The sequence below is a fragment of the Podarcis vaucheri genome, assembly GCF_965113315.1.
Source record: "Podarcis vaucheri genome assembly, chromosome: 10".
Classification (NCBI taxonomy): Eukaryota; Metazoa; Chordata; class Lepidosauria; order Squamata; family Lacertidae; genus Podarcis; species Podarcis vaucheri.
This window is the reverse complement of record NC_138748.1, coordinates 10,654,292-10,669,261: the sequence shown is the minus strand read 5'-3', so window position 1 is coordinate 10,669,261 and position 14,970 is coordinate 10,654,292. Positions and strand designations below refer to the sequence as shown.

At 43.2% G+C, this 14,970-nt stretch overlaps 1 protein-coding gene across 1 annotated transcript in view; it reads right to left on the bottom strand.

Annotated features, from left to right (window-relative positions):
- The window catches only part of LOC309541594 (sucrase-isomaltase, intestinal-like), a 111,677-nt gene that overhangs the window by 68,954 nt on the left and 27,753 nt on the right, over positions 1-14,970 (bottom strand). The window contains exons 5-6 of the mRNA XM_082239600.1: positions 4,695-4,863; positions 3,964-4,060 (exon numbers count right to left, since the gene is read on the bottom strand). Of these exons, the coding sequence (XP_082095726.1) occupies positions 3,964-4,060; positions 4,695-4,863 (266 nt within the window). The remainder of the gene's footprint in view (positions 1-3,963; positions 4,061-4,694; positions 4,864-14,970) is intronic.

Genomic DNA, 14,970 nt, shown 5'->3' with positions numbered 1-14,970 from the left:
CGAGAGGTGGAACTGCACGGCAATTCCTGCCGGGAAAACTGTACTGTTTGCAAATGGACAGAAAAGAAATATGACTAATGCTGTAAATTTGCATTTTTGTATTTTACAGGAAACGTTGGAGTGTTGTACTGTTCCTGGGATGCAACACTGTCTTTTATCTGTGCCTTATTTACTGAAAAAGGGATTTACGGTTTGTTTTCAGGGTGATGTGTGCACAATCTCCAAAGGAGGGAGGATGCTTGCCAAGGTTAAAAAGGGGCAAAATGATCTCTTCATTCTTAAAACGTCTCTGGAGGGTGGTGGGAAGGTTGAGAAAGCACAAGCACTGCGTGCTACAATTCCCAATCATGATTCATGCGTACATGCTTGGCATACACGAACAGCTCATAGTTCTCTTGAAGAACTACAGGTGCTGCCAGAAGTTTCCAATGGTTGTAATATCTCAGAATGTGGACATGCTGTAAGTTGTGAAACTTGCAAACTGGCAAAGGTAAAAGGATGCAGTTATCCAAAGGTTGAAAGGATAACAACAAGGCCTTTTGAACTGATTCACATAGATTTGTGGGGTCCTGTAAAGGAACCAAGTCTGGGAGGGTCAAGGTTTCTGCTCTCGATGCAGGAGGATTTTACTCAGAATTCCTGGATACATGGCCTCAAATCCAAGGATGATGCAGCACAGCTGATCAAAGGGTGGATTGAGGGGGTGGAACAAAGGTTTTCCACCAAAGTGCAAGCTGTCACAAGTGACAGAGGAGCTGAGTTTACAGGTTCTGCTTTGCAGAAGTACTTTCACAAGAAAGGGATACGTCACACAGTGACTTCACCCAATCAGTGGGGGGCGGCAGAGCTGAAGTGTCAGGCTCTGGTTAAAACTGCACAGGTGTTGCTGGAAGACTCTGGGTTACCTCCAAGGTTTTGGCTGGAGGCAATCAAGTATGTAAGCTTCACCTGGAATCGCACCTACAATTCCATGGTAGGGGACACACCGTTTGGGCTGTTGCATGGCAGGAAACCCCAGATTCATTTTTTGCGTATGTTCGGGTCACGTGCGTCTGTGCCGGTACCTGCTGCTTTGCAGGGGCCAGATGGATCCAAGTTCCGAAAAATGATCTTCTGTGGGTATGAGCCAACAGCGAGTGCATGGAGGTTTGCATTTCCATCAGGTGATCAGAGTAAGTTACTGATCAGTAAACACGCTGAGTTCTATGAGCAGGATAAAAAGACACAAGCTGCTGTCAAGCGTGATGTTCTTTCAGAGTGTCTCTCTGATTCAGAACAGGAAGATTATGAGGGGGAGGAAGGAGAGGCTGAGTCTGATGATGACGATCAGGTAACTGACCAAAGTCAGGAACAGGACAAGGTATCGGTAGTTTCTCCACAAGATGTAAGGAGAACACCCAAAAGCGAGCCCAGTTCCCCTGTGAGTGTAATGGAGAGGATTCGAAAACGTTTTAAGTCAGAGGGGGAATCCCGTGATGCTGAGGACACATTTCCTGGTGGCAGTGAGTCAGAGGTAACATCTGAGTTTATGCCCAGAAGGTCTAGTCGCACAACAAAGGGCATTCCACCTGAAAGATACCAGGCAACATGTGCGTGGGCGAGATTCGCACAGTGTGATTCTGGGAGTGTTGAAAGGGTTCAACAGGTGCCTGGGAAAGATGCTGGGAAGGAGCACAAGGCAAAGGGTAAGGTGTTGAACTCAAAAGGGTCTTGTCAGAAGGTGCGGCAAGGGGGGGTGTTGAGGTTGGAACTTAACGGGTTAAGTTCTTCCCATGATGCCACACCATTCTGACGTCAATTTTGGAAGCTTGGGAGGAGCTTGGGAAGAGTATGCCAGTCCCACTCGGTACTTTGTGGGGAAAGGATGCAGTTTTGTCATGGCTGCAAATAGTCCTGGAAATTCCTGAGAAATGTTGGAATAAAAGCTGTAAATAGACAAACCTGGACTGTGTGTGTTTGTCTGGAAGCCAAGCTACATGACAGTTTTACACCGCTGTGTAATCTCTGCTACGGCGTGACTGAGAGATCGGAGCAGAGCGTGCGGCAGGAGAAGTGTGCCGGGCAGTAAAGAGCTAATTGAGGATCGTAAATCAATTAGCGGGGGTCGCGCCAGATCAAACAAACTGCACAGTTTTTCTTTCCCGTGTGGCCAAATTACAAAGGTGTCGTCAACATATCTGAGCCAAAGTTTGGGTTTGTGTTCTGACTTGTCTAAAGCATTGGTTTCAAAGTGTTCCATGTACAAATTTGCGATAACCGGTGAGAGGGGTGATCCCATAGGTGCTCCTTCTATCTGTTTGTATCTTTGTCCATTGTGGATGAAGTACGTGTTGGTTAGGCAGTGGTTGGTCAGGTCCAGGATGTATTTGGGGGGGTTGTATTTGTTTTGAATGGCTGTCAAGGCTTCATTAATGGGCACTTGAGTGAAGAGAGATACAACATCGAAGCTCACAAGTAGGTCATCGGGATGTAGGTATTGTTTCTTTATTGTTTCTATGAACTGGAAGGAGTTAGTAACGTGTGAAGCGATGGATTCTGCATAGGGCTGAAGTTGCTTAGCGAGAAATTTAGCGAGATTTTGTAGAGGTGAGCCTATGGAGCTGACTATTGGTCTGAGTGGTGTTCCTTCTTTGTGTATCTTGGGGAGACCGTAGAGTTTGGGGCATCTGGATGATTTTTCTCTGGGGATGATTCTTAGCTGGATTTCTTCACTGATAGGAGAGGCTTTTATTTTGGATTTGGTGGTTTTTTCCAGATAGGTGGTGGGATCTGTTTTTATAGGTTGGTAGGTAGGGTCTTGGAGTAGATTTGATAGTTTTGCTTGGTAGTCCGATGTGTTCATCACAACAGTGGCGTTGCCTTTGTCTGCTGGGAGAATGATTATGTTGTTGTCTTTCCTCAGGTTGGTGAGTGCTTTCTGTTCTTCTTTGTGTAAATTGCTTCTGGGTGGTTTGCTGGAGCAGAGGATGTTGGTGACTTCAAGTCTGATTTTATTGGCTTCATCTGGGTCGATTTTGGTCAGGCTAGCTTCGACTCCGCATATGATGTTTTCCGTGGGGATGCGTCTCGGGGCGACTGCAAAGTTGAAACCTTTGGAGAGTACTTTGGTTTCAGTTGGGGTGAGGATCCTGTTTGATATGTTATGTACTGTTTGTTTCATGGGTTGTTGTGGAGGGTGGCTGGGCTTCTGGCGTTTCTCTAGTTTGTAGAGTTTGTTGGTGTGTCTGTCTGTCTTATGTGAGGTCTCAGTTTCAGCTCTCCAGACGGCTAGTTGTTTGCACACAGAACGCCGTCACCAATCAACCACACCAGACCCAAACCCAGACCCTCTCCACAGACATATTACAGACTCCATCCAGTAACCAAACTATAGTGGCACCTCCGGATGCTGCACCCCCCTGCAATCCCTACACAGATCTGGCTGGCACAAGGCACAAAACCATAGCTCGCCCCTATACACGAAGCCAAGCCAGAGCACAACTAAATGCAGCACAGCCATCTTCTCAGAAAAACTCTTCACAAGCTCAAGAGGTCAAGACACGAAAGCTTTAGCAACTAATCTACACTTAATGACCCACCCAGTGATATTCAGAACATCACTCATGAAATCACCCAAGATATCCCTCAAGTAATTAAGGAACAAAAGAAGAAAAGGCACACTAATCTAGGAACTTCCTCTCTGCCCAGAACGTTGGAGGCTATACACCACACCCCTCAACAGTATTTATAGGAACTCAAACACCAGACTCTGCTCTGTTCCAGTAACAAGAAGCCGAAAGCACCAGCCTGAAGATGACGAGTGAGACCTCGTCGAAACGTCGCACAGACACCCCGACTCTTACACGGGAAGACACCCGAAGACACCAAAACCTGCATATATATATATATATATATATATATATATATATATATATATATATCTGCAGTCTAAACAGTTCTGTTTAATTGTTAACCTTTGATTACCTTGTGCGTTGGCATTGAGGAAAAGTACACCGTGAGCGTTTGCGTCGTTCTCTATGCACATGTAAAAAGGATGAACTCCATACAGATTTGCATTCATCTGAAATAAATAATAATAATGATGATTACATCTAATTTTAGTTTTATTGCTTTACTCAGGTATGGTTATTGCAACAGTGTCTAGGCTGCTGAACAGGCATAGCACCTTCCTAAGACGTTCTACAGTCTTCAGTTAAAATTTTGCTAGTCTTATTTTAAAAAATAAAATATTTGGTTTCCTTTAAGTTCCTCAGATGATTTGCCCAAACAGGAACCATTTGCCTTAAAAATCAGTATCACCCCATGCAACTTCCTGCCTGCGCACCTCTCTGACCTCTGACCTCTTCCCCATTTTAGGTTTTCCTAAATTCCTCAGGACAGTGTCTAAATTAAATCAGAACTATCAGAATCCACTGGAGGATATGAATGGACTTAATTTAAAAAGCACATAATTCATGTTTAAAAAAACAACGATCAACATCTGCCTACAATTCATCCGAGATGGCCAAGGGTTATGTGAAATGAGCCAAAACTGCCCAGAGAAGCAGAACGTGGTGCTTGATAGTTAATAACTTGGATTAATGTGTGAGGGGAAGCCTAACTAATAGCTACTATTAATAAATGGCAGAAGACGTATAGAAGGCACAAGGCTCTTTCTGGGAGAGGAGTGCAAGATGTAATATTGAACTACTTACTTTGGGAGACTGGTCTCTAGAATACATCCCATAGGTTATATGGTTCATATTGTGCTTAAAGGATGGGTGCTGGTGTTCACCAAAGCCGTACACAGAACTGGACGGGACATTGGTTGAAATGCGCAGGTATTGCTCGGAAAACACCAGATCTGCAAGGGACGTGTCCCACCTATGTCAAAAAGAAGAGCAAGCATAAATGTGATGCGGTTGCTTTTGCTAGATATTAAATTTCATTAAGCCCGATACAAACTATGGCGTCTGTCACAGACAGTAACCTACTTGAAAGGTTATACCTAAAAATTAAGCAGGTAAGTTTAAAAAAAATTATTGCGAAAAGAAATATGAATACAATATGTGGTCTTTGAAACAAAATCACTCCTTGATCTGCTTGCCAGTTCTTCTGGTGCCTGTGGGTCACACACACACACACACACACACACACACACCCGCACATGGTGACATTTAGAATGTCACTAAGAATAAGCACTTATGCACATAGACAAACTGAATTCCCATTGTTATGGTGCATTTATTTTTCTGGCGTGTTTCCTACTGGTTGGGAGTTGTTTTTCTTAGAATTTTCAGCAATAAGGAACAAAGCTAAAGTTCAAATCCAGCTGAGAATTTGGGTGAGGCAATTGACGGTAGGCATGGATGGTAGGCCATGGACTGCAAGAAGATCAAACTTATCCATTCTGAAGGAAATCAGCCCTGAGTGCTCACTGGAAGGACAGATCGTGAAGCTGAGGCTCCAATACTTTGGCCACCTCATGAGAAGAGAAGACTCCCTGGAAAAGACCCTGATGTTGGGAAAGATTGAGGGCACAAGGAGAAGGGGGCGACAGAGGACGAGATGGTTGGACAGTGTTCTCGAAGCTACCAGCATGAGTTTGACCAAACTGCGGGAGGCAGTGGAAGACAGGAGTGCCTGGCGTGCTCTGGTCCATGGGGTCACGAAGAGTCGGGCACAACTAAACAACAACAACAAAGTTGTGGCAATGCAGTGATGTCACTGGGAGCACACTAAGCTGTCACAGCCCCCCTGATCCAGGCCAAAGGCCCATCAAGGTCAACATCCTGTCTTCACAGTGACCAATCAGATGCCTGCAAACAGGACATCTCCATTGCCCATACAACTGGACCAATCCTTCCTGCCTTGCTGGTCGTTTTGGCCCACGTCCACACGACACACTTAAAGCACTATGATACAACTTTTAAAATAGTCATGGCTTCCCCCAAATAATTCTGGGAAGTTTGTTGGTGGGGGAGAGCCCTGTTCCCCACAGAACTACAGTCACCAGAGTGATTTAAAAACCAATCCCTCTTCACAGGTAACTGAGAATTGTAGTTCTAGGGGGGGAATAGAGGTCCAGGGTTGTAAAGACTGCAGAGAGAATAATTGGGTGCACTCTTCCCACCTTAGATCAAGTCTATGCTGTCAGGTGCCATAAGAAATCTGCAGAGATAGCGCAGGATAGTACGCACCCTGGAAATGATCTCTTTCAGCTTCTGCTTTCTGGAAGAAGGTATAGGGTTATAAAGACCAGGACTAGCCGCCTGAGAAACAGTTTCTACCCAAATGCAATTCTGGTTCTAAACACAGAATAAGGAGTCGCTATAGTATATTATATATTATATATTATATATTATATATTATATATTATATATTATATATTATATATTATATATTATATATTATATATTATATATTATATATTATATATTATATATTATATATTATATATTATATATTATATATTATATATTATATTTTTTAATGGGGTTTCAGAGTTTTTAGGGGGTTTTGAATGTCTTATGTATATTTTTCAATTTCATTGTTCTGTATGGGACAATGACAATAAAGATACCGTCAAAATAAAAAAATTCCTTCCAGTAGCACCTTAAAGACCAACTAAGTTAGTTCTTGGTATGAGCTTTTGTGTGCATGCACACTTCTTCAGATACCTGAAGAATCTGAAGAAGTGTGCATGCACACGAAATCTGAAGAAGTGTGCATGCACACGAAAACTCATACCAAGAACTAACTTAGTTGGTCTTTAAGGTGCTATTGGAAGGAATTTTTTTATTTTGACTATGGCAGACCAACACGGCTACCTATCTGTAAATAAAGATACCGTATATCGTATCCTAACAAAGCTCAGCACCTTTAACAAACTATAGCCCCCAGGATTATTGGGGAGACTTTTCAAAGTGACATCATAGTCATAGTGACATCAAATGAATGGTATAAAAGTGTGTACTAGCAAAACCCAAAGTTGGGGAAGGCGGCTCCCAAGTAAGGTAACTCCCCCCCCCCACCAGGACCGCACAGGATGCCCCCCTCACACCACAGTGACTCCATCAGTTAATTGGCTAATTAATTAATCTATGGCCATTTGAACTGTGTGCGGAGGTATTGTTTTTGTTTGTTATCATGGTACATATTTTGTGTTTTGTGATCCTTGGATGAAGGGTGGTATGTAAATTTAATAAGCAACAACAATAATAATCAATTCTATTTCTTAAAGCCGAATGGGGATATAAACCAGGGCTATCACTCTGACCCACTTGTGAAAATCTGCCATTACACTCCTTCCCCTCAGTGTAACAGTGGAGCCTACAACCATAATCTGGTGTGTGTGTGTGTGTGTGTAGGAAGGCTTCTTTCCTGGCTGGCCATTAAGATTTGAGGTGCCTACCATCTCCCTGAACTGACAGTAGCTAGAAGAAAAAATTAGGACACATCAGACCTGATCAAAGCACAGAGAAGGTTCTTTTCCCTTTGATTTTCTATTTTTGCCTTCTTTCCTCTCATGGCCCTTTTATATTTATTTCGGCTAAATCCCCTGTGTTACTCACAGGCACATTCAAATTAGCCTGCCGCATTACGCTGGTCGTTACCAGGGCTATGACGAACCTTTTGACTTGAACGGTGTATTTATGTATGGCCTTCTCTCTGCCTTCGTCAACTTGTGGACTTGCTGCAATAAATTAAACCAAATTGTGTGGAAAAGGACCTCGTGGATTTGGCATTTCTCTTAACAGAAATTACTTGCTATTAGGGGCTTTGATAAAATGAAGTGGAAGATCAAATTAACCAATGAATGAATTAAGTGGAATGTTCTCCACACCCAAAATGACTCAATTACCACGGCTATTTATTGCTTTTGTATTACATCCTTTCAGAGATGGTGTTCGTACAGTTTGATAGAACAGAGTTTGCTGAATTTGAGACAAATGCCTTATTTGTGTGGGTTCCTGTGGCTGGCTCCATATGACTTACAGCCTCCCATCAAGAAAGAACAATGAACTTTGTCTTTGAAAGAAGATAATTCCTTACTTATCTTTGTAACCCAGTTGTACCTGGATTATGTGAACATTAACGATCATTAGCTATTGTAACATGCTTATTGTGAACAAACAGCAAGTGACAAAGTAATTCTTCTGGATTGGGGGGAAAGAAGCCAATTGCTTCCAGTCTTTGATGTACCTAGTAGCTACAAAGTGTGCATCTCACAGTGCGAACCACCTACATACATGCCTATGGAAGCTTCTGTACCAATGGGCTGCATACCCACATGACTGGCAAAAATTATTTGCTTATTTATATAGCATCATTAGTGTGTATGAAGCTTTACAGAGTATAGGAGAGTAGGTTCCTGAGCTGAGGAATTTACAACCTACAATCTGATGCAGGAAAAGCAGGGAAGGGGTAAGGAAGAGAAGGGAGGACTGATGAACCGGGGTGGGGGTGGGGAATATGTGCTTTGCTATAGGCTGAGTTACAACAGGACATGGGAAGTAGGGAATTATGCTTTAGGCTTCACAGAAGCTGGTCTTTGAGGAGATTTTGGAAGGTACTAATGGAATCAGCTCCACATGTGTTTTGGGAGGCAGTTCAAATTTACAAAGCATGAAAGTGAGAGCTGGACCATAAAGAAGGCTGATTGCCGAAGAATTGATGCTTTTGAACTATGGTGCTGGAGGAGACTCTTGAGAGTCCCATGGACTGCAAGAAGATCAAACCTATCCATTCTTAAGGAAATCAGCCCTCAGTGCTCACTGGAAGGTCAGATCGTGAAGATGAGGCTCCAATACTTTGGCCACCGCATGAGAAGAGAAGACTCCCTGGAAAAGACCCTGGTGCTGGAAAAGATGGAGGGCACAAGGAGAAGGGGACAACAGAGGATGAGATGGTTGGACAGTGTTCTCGAAGCTACGAGCATGAGTCTAACCAAACTGCGGGAGGCAGTGGAAGACAGGAGTGCCTGGCATGCTCTGGTCCATGGTGTCACGAAGAGTCGGACACGACTAAACGACTAAACAAAAACGGAACAAGAAAAGGCAGAGTCTTTTGAGGGAGCTGGAGACCTTGAGATGGTGGAGTTGGAAGAGTGAAGACTGCAGACAAGTTTGGGGATATAAGTGTGGAGAGATGCAGGGAGAGGGGCAAAGCCAATGTGAGGAAGAATGTCCCATGGCCAGAAGTGATGAAAAAGGTGGATGGGGTTTGGCACATGAATGCTGGATAGACATGAGGGAACCGAAGTGAGACAATGGAAGACCAGAAATGAGAAGATTGCTGTAGTCTACCTGAGAGACAACCAGGGCATGAACCAGAGATTTTACTGAGGTAACAGAGAGGAAGGGTCACCTTTTTGTAATGTTTTGGGAGAAAGCATTACCCCATCACTGCACTAGCACAAGTAGTTTTCAATTTTCGCTCCTGAGTCACCTCTCACCGACAGCTGAAGCATATGTCACTGGAAACATTAGCTGTTGGTTTGTTCTTGTTGCTGAAGCGACTACAATATATCCTCAGGAGTTTGTATCGACCATCTTTCAATTTTAAAAGCAAAGAAGCAAAAACCTCTTATGAGAACATGAAGAATCGCTAAAGCTCTGTTAAGAACTATTGGGTAGGCCTAGTCAGCAAGTTACTATTAACTACATACAGTACTTTTTTCTGGGGGGGACACAGGGGTACGCATACCCCTAAACATTTTGTGAATCTATGTTTGGCCTCATTGAGAGGCAGTATTTCAATATGAGTAGGAAATTGAGAGTACCCCTAAATATTTTTAAGGGGGAAAAGCGCTGACTACATATATACTGTTAAGTTGTGGGTGAACATATCAGACAACACAGCGATTCTTCAAACAGCTCTTGTTTATTCACAGGCCAGGACAGAACTGAACTGAAGGGCTCAGTCAGCCTGCTTATATAGAGCTCCAGTACCACGTTACTGTAACAACTTTCTAAAACTATCCAATCAATGAACGTCACTTTCGGTCCTTCATTTGCATAACTATCTACAGTATCCCCCTGCTGGCCCAGGGTGAGAACTTCAGTACATAACATATACTGTGAAAAGACTCTTCACAGTATTTATTAAGTTCATCCTCACAAGAGTTCTATGAAACAATCCATTATAATTTGGCTGCAAATCGAGCGAAGATGTGAGTGATATGCTCAGCACCTCACAAGGAATCCACGGCTGAAAATGTCCAGCTTCCAGTCCAAACCTCTTGTTACTGGGAAACGTTATACTTATGAAAAAGCAACAACAGAAACAGGGTAATGTGGGCTGTAACTCTTCAATTGTTGCTTTAGCCCACAGAACACTCCTATAAATACTTTCAGGAATCATACAATTGTTTCCTTTCACCAGTTATATCTGAAGGCCCCACCTCTGCACGCTGACATTTATTATTGAAGTTGTCATGGCAATTCACTTATTCCTATACTATACTATACAATGTGCACTGTACAACTGAGTCTCTGGCATGATTTGAATGAAAACGGCAAGATTATGATTCCATCGCATTAAAAACAGGGTGTGAAAGCTCATAAAATGGTGGCCCATTCAATCTAACCTCACAACCTCTCCCTCTCTCTTTCTCTCATATTATCTTATTCCAAACTGCCATCTCAAACATCTCAATGTGATCCACAAGGAATAACCCAAGAGAGGATGCACTCCAATCAGATAGCGTATTCATCCTTGTTCTGTCACTCCCTCTAACACCGAACCGGGGGCGGGGGATGTGTGCTAATGGTTTTGTAGGCAAAATGGCACCACTTGCAGATTTGCAGAATTACATAACATAATGAAAGATAAAATGAGACAAAAAAAAAGTCTGTGCACGTGTGCACTGGCATGGAGAAAAGGTGGGGAGTGGTATACAAAAGTGAGGGATTGGTCAGTCAAGCCACCCACGCACAGCATGGTCGACTCCAAAATGGCTGAAGAGAAGAAACATTGTGCTAGATCTTGGAGATGAAGAAAGCAGGAGGGAGAGGAGGAGGAGGAAGAGAGAAGACCCAGGTTGAAGTCTGGGGCAGTGGATGCATGTAGCACAGAGGAAAGAGAGCAAGATTTTGTTGTGGCTCTCCTCTAAAGTTCACCCTTACTGCTGCTGGTTCCCCAAAGGTCTGCAGGAAATAGGAACCAAAATGAGGTTTCTAGCAAAGGATGTAGCACATATATTTTTAAGTACATGACAGCTCCCTCGCTTGGGAAGTACCTTGTTTTGCTGTTGCAAATATCCTTCCGAAAACAGGTGCTTCGTTCCAAACCCTGTTTCAGGAGGCTTAGGAAGATATGCTGCTATTTTTAGCTTCTCATCAGGAAGACAGACTGACTCAAGAGCCCAGGAGGGGCGATGGCAGGCTGAAGACTGCCTTTCTGACTGGTTCTTGAACTTAACAGCATACAGAAGACGTGCAGAAAGGCATTCTCTGTCCACAACACCAGGAGAAAGTGTAACCATTATGGAACAGTGAGCCAGCTTGGAAAATAAATACAGTGGGGTGGGGGAATGTTTGGTTTATTTTTAGGAGGCAGAATATAACTAATTTAGTTGGAGCATTTCATGGATGACTGAAAGGCAGAGGAGTGTGGCTTGCTGAAACATGGTCACTTATTCCCTGAACATTAAAAGTTCACATGGCTCAAAAGCTTTGTTCCATTTAATTTTCTCCTGAGGACATCAACCTGCTTTCTTCCTACAATAGTTCCAGGCATTACCACCCTCTGCTTTTCTTATCTGGACAGCTGGGGAGCTTGATAAACTTTCACAGTTGTAAAACTTTGATGGCGACTCTTGGATAAATCATGACAGTATTCATGAAACTGGCATTTGCACTTGGCTGGGTTCTTTATGAACTTCCTGCCGTTGCTTCTTTGTAAACAACCCAAAGGAACATTTATTGCTGCGCATTGCAATTCTGCTTGAAATGCCAACATCTGCACGACTGCTCCTTCAAATGAGCAAAACCCGTCCAAGGGACAGGAGCCAGACAACTTGCAAAACACCTTCTCCTCTAAGACCATTTTATAGTTTCCTTATATTTTGCAGCCCAGGATTCCGATCGTCCAAACATCACAGAGACTTGGAATGTGGCAAAGGATCAAAGCATCATTCCAAGGTCACATCCTGATTTCTCCTCCTTCTCTAGATCATTTGAATTTTCCTCCAAGTTCCTCTGTCTTTTAGATTAACAACAATAACAACAACAACAAAATGATTTTCTCAAGAGTCCCATATTTTGAAATTTTTATCTCCTAGGAAGCTAACTTGGATTTTTTAATATATTTTTTTTACAAAGACAGGGCTTGCAATAACAAATGAATAAATAAATGGGCATGCCTTCTGTAAGCATTACATGGCATTCTCACAGGGATACATTTTTAGTGGTTTTCATCCATAGGGGGCCCCTTGACTTTAGTTATAAAAATATAACCCAAACTAACAGTAAAACAGAGTGCTTAAGAGCAAGCTACTAACGCCAAAACATGCTAACAGGATGATTTTGTTGGATACAAACCCCAAACACCTCTCCCTATTCCAGCCAGCTCTTTATATTTGTGGGACCCCCTTCCCACAATCTGCCAATGTCATTCTTTACCTTTCAGTGCCAGGTAAATATGTGCTTCTTCACTCAGGCCTTTGTAGGGGGTTGACTTAATGTGGCCAGCTATGAAATTATGGGTGCTCAAGTGTTGCCAAGATTGCACATTTGAGATAAGTGATTTTATAATTTAAAGCTTTTTATGCTGTATCCACCCTGGGCTCATAATCACAAAGAGTAGTCCTGAGACGGAAATAATAAAATAAATACCCAATAATAAATTGTCTACCCAAAAATAAATTGCCATGGTCCTACATTTCCATGAACCATGGTGAGTAAGTCAAAGGCAAGATGGACTATGGATGCAATCAATCGTAGTGCTCAAAAAGCCAGCCTGGTGGAGTGTCTAGGGCATTGAGCCATAGGCCTTTGATACCATTGACCATGACATCTTTCTGGACCATCTGGGAGCTGGGGGGACACTCCTTCCTCCTGGGCCATGTCCAGAAAGTGGTATTGGGGGATGAGTATTCAGACCCCTTGGGGCTCTGTTCTCTCCCCTGTGCTTTTTAACATCCATGTGAAGCCGCTAGGAGAGACAGAGGGGCTGGGCTGGGTGTTCATCACCATGCGGATGTCACATAGAGGAGGGAGAAAGGTTGTTTTCTGCTGCTCCAGAGAAGCGGACACGGAGCAATGGATCCAAACTACAAGAAAGAAGATTCCACCTAAACATGAGGAAGAACTTCCTGACACTCAGAGCTGTTCGACAGTGGAATTTGCTGCCAAGGAGTGTGGTGGAGTCTCCTACTTTGGAGGTCTTTAAGCAGAGGCTTGACAACCATATGTCGGGAGTGCTCTGATGGTGTTTCCTGCTTGGCAGGGGGTTGGACTCGATGGCCCTTGTGGTCTCTTCCAACTCTATGATTCTGTGATACCCAGGATTCTATGATACCCAGGAGGATGGATGGTGGCTAACAGACTGATGCTGAATCCTGACAAGACAGAAATACTATTTTGGGGGGACAGGGGGCAGGCAGGTGTGGGGGACACCCTGGTCCTGAATGGGATAACTGTGCCCTGGAAGGAAACGTTATGCAGCCTGGGAATCCTTTTGGACTCACAGCTGTCCATGGAGGTGCAGGTCAGTTCTGTGTCCAGGGCAGCTCCATCTGGTATGCTGGCTGAGCCCCTAGCTGTCCACAGACTGTGCATGGTCTGGTTGTCTCCCGCTTGGACTACTGCAATGTGCTCTACGTGGGGCTACCTTTGAAGGTCACCTGGAAACCACAACTAATCCAGAATGCGGCAGCTAGAGTGGTGACTGGGAATGGCCGCCAGGACCAGATAACCCCGGTCTTGAAAGACCTACATTGGCTCCCAGTACAGTGGTACCTCGGGTTACATACGCTTCAGCTTACATACGCTTCAGCTTACAGACTCCGCTAACCCAGAAATAGTACCTCAGGTTAAGAACTTTGCTTCAGGATGAGAACAGAAATCGTGCTCCGGCGGCATGGCGGCAGCGGGAGGCCTCATTAGCTAAAGTGGTGCTTCAGGTTAAGAACGGACCTTCAGAACGAATTAAGTACTTAATCCGAGGTACCACTGTATGTTTCCGAGCACAATTCAAAATGTTGGTGCTGAGGATTAAGGCTTTCTGGGAGATGATCTATAATGAAATGAAAAAGGTATTTAAATATACTTTCCTGAAGAAACCAGAGGCCTTTCTCCTGGGCATAGTTGGCCAATCGGTGTTAAAGAAGGATAGAACTTTCTTTATGTATGCTACAGCAGCAGCAAGAATTCTCATTGCAAAGCATTGGAAGACACAAGACTTACCCACCCTGGAAGAATGGCAGATGCAACTAATAGACTATATGGAAATGGTGGCAATGACTGGCAGAATCCGAGACCAGGGAGAAGAGTCGGTGGAAGAAGATTGGAGGAAATTTAAAACTTATTTACAGAAATATTGTAAAATTTTTGAATGCTGATGACATTGAAATGAATTGAAGGGGCTCTAGCAACAAGGTAAAATGTAAGATGGGATTGATAATAGATAAACTAATAGGATATGAATTTGCTGAACCAACTCTTAAAAGGGATACAAAAAAGGGAGGCGTGAGGAAGTCAGGAAAATAAGTTAACTAAAGATGAGAAATCAAAAAAGAGGGAGTTTTGTTTTCTTTTATATGTGTTTTTTCTTTTTCTTTTTTGTGTTAAATGTTTGTATTTTTGTATTTTGTAATTTTGTATTTTTCTGTTTTTGTATTTTTCTGAACTTTTCTATTGATAAAACTTAATAAAATATTATTTAAAAAAACAAAAAACAAAATGTTGGTGCTGACCTTTAAAGCCCTAAACGGCCTTGGTCCAGTATACCTGACGGAGCGTCTCCACCCCCATCGTTAAGCCCGGA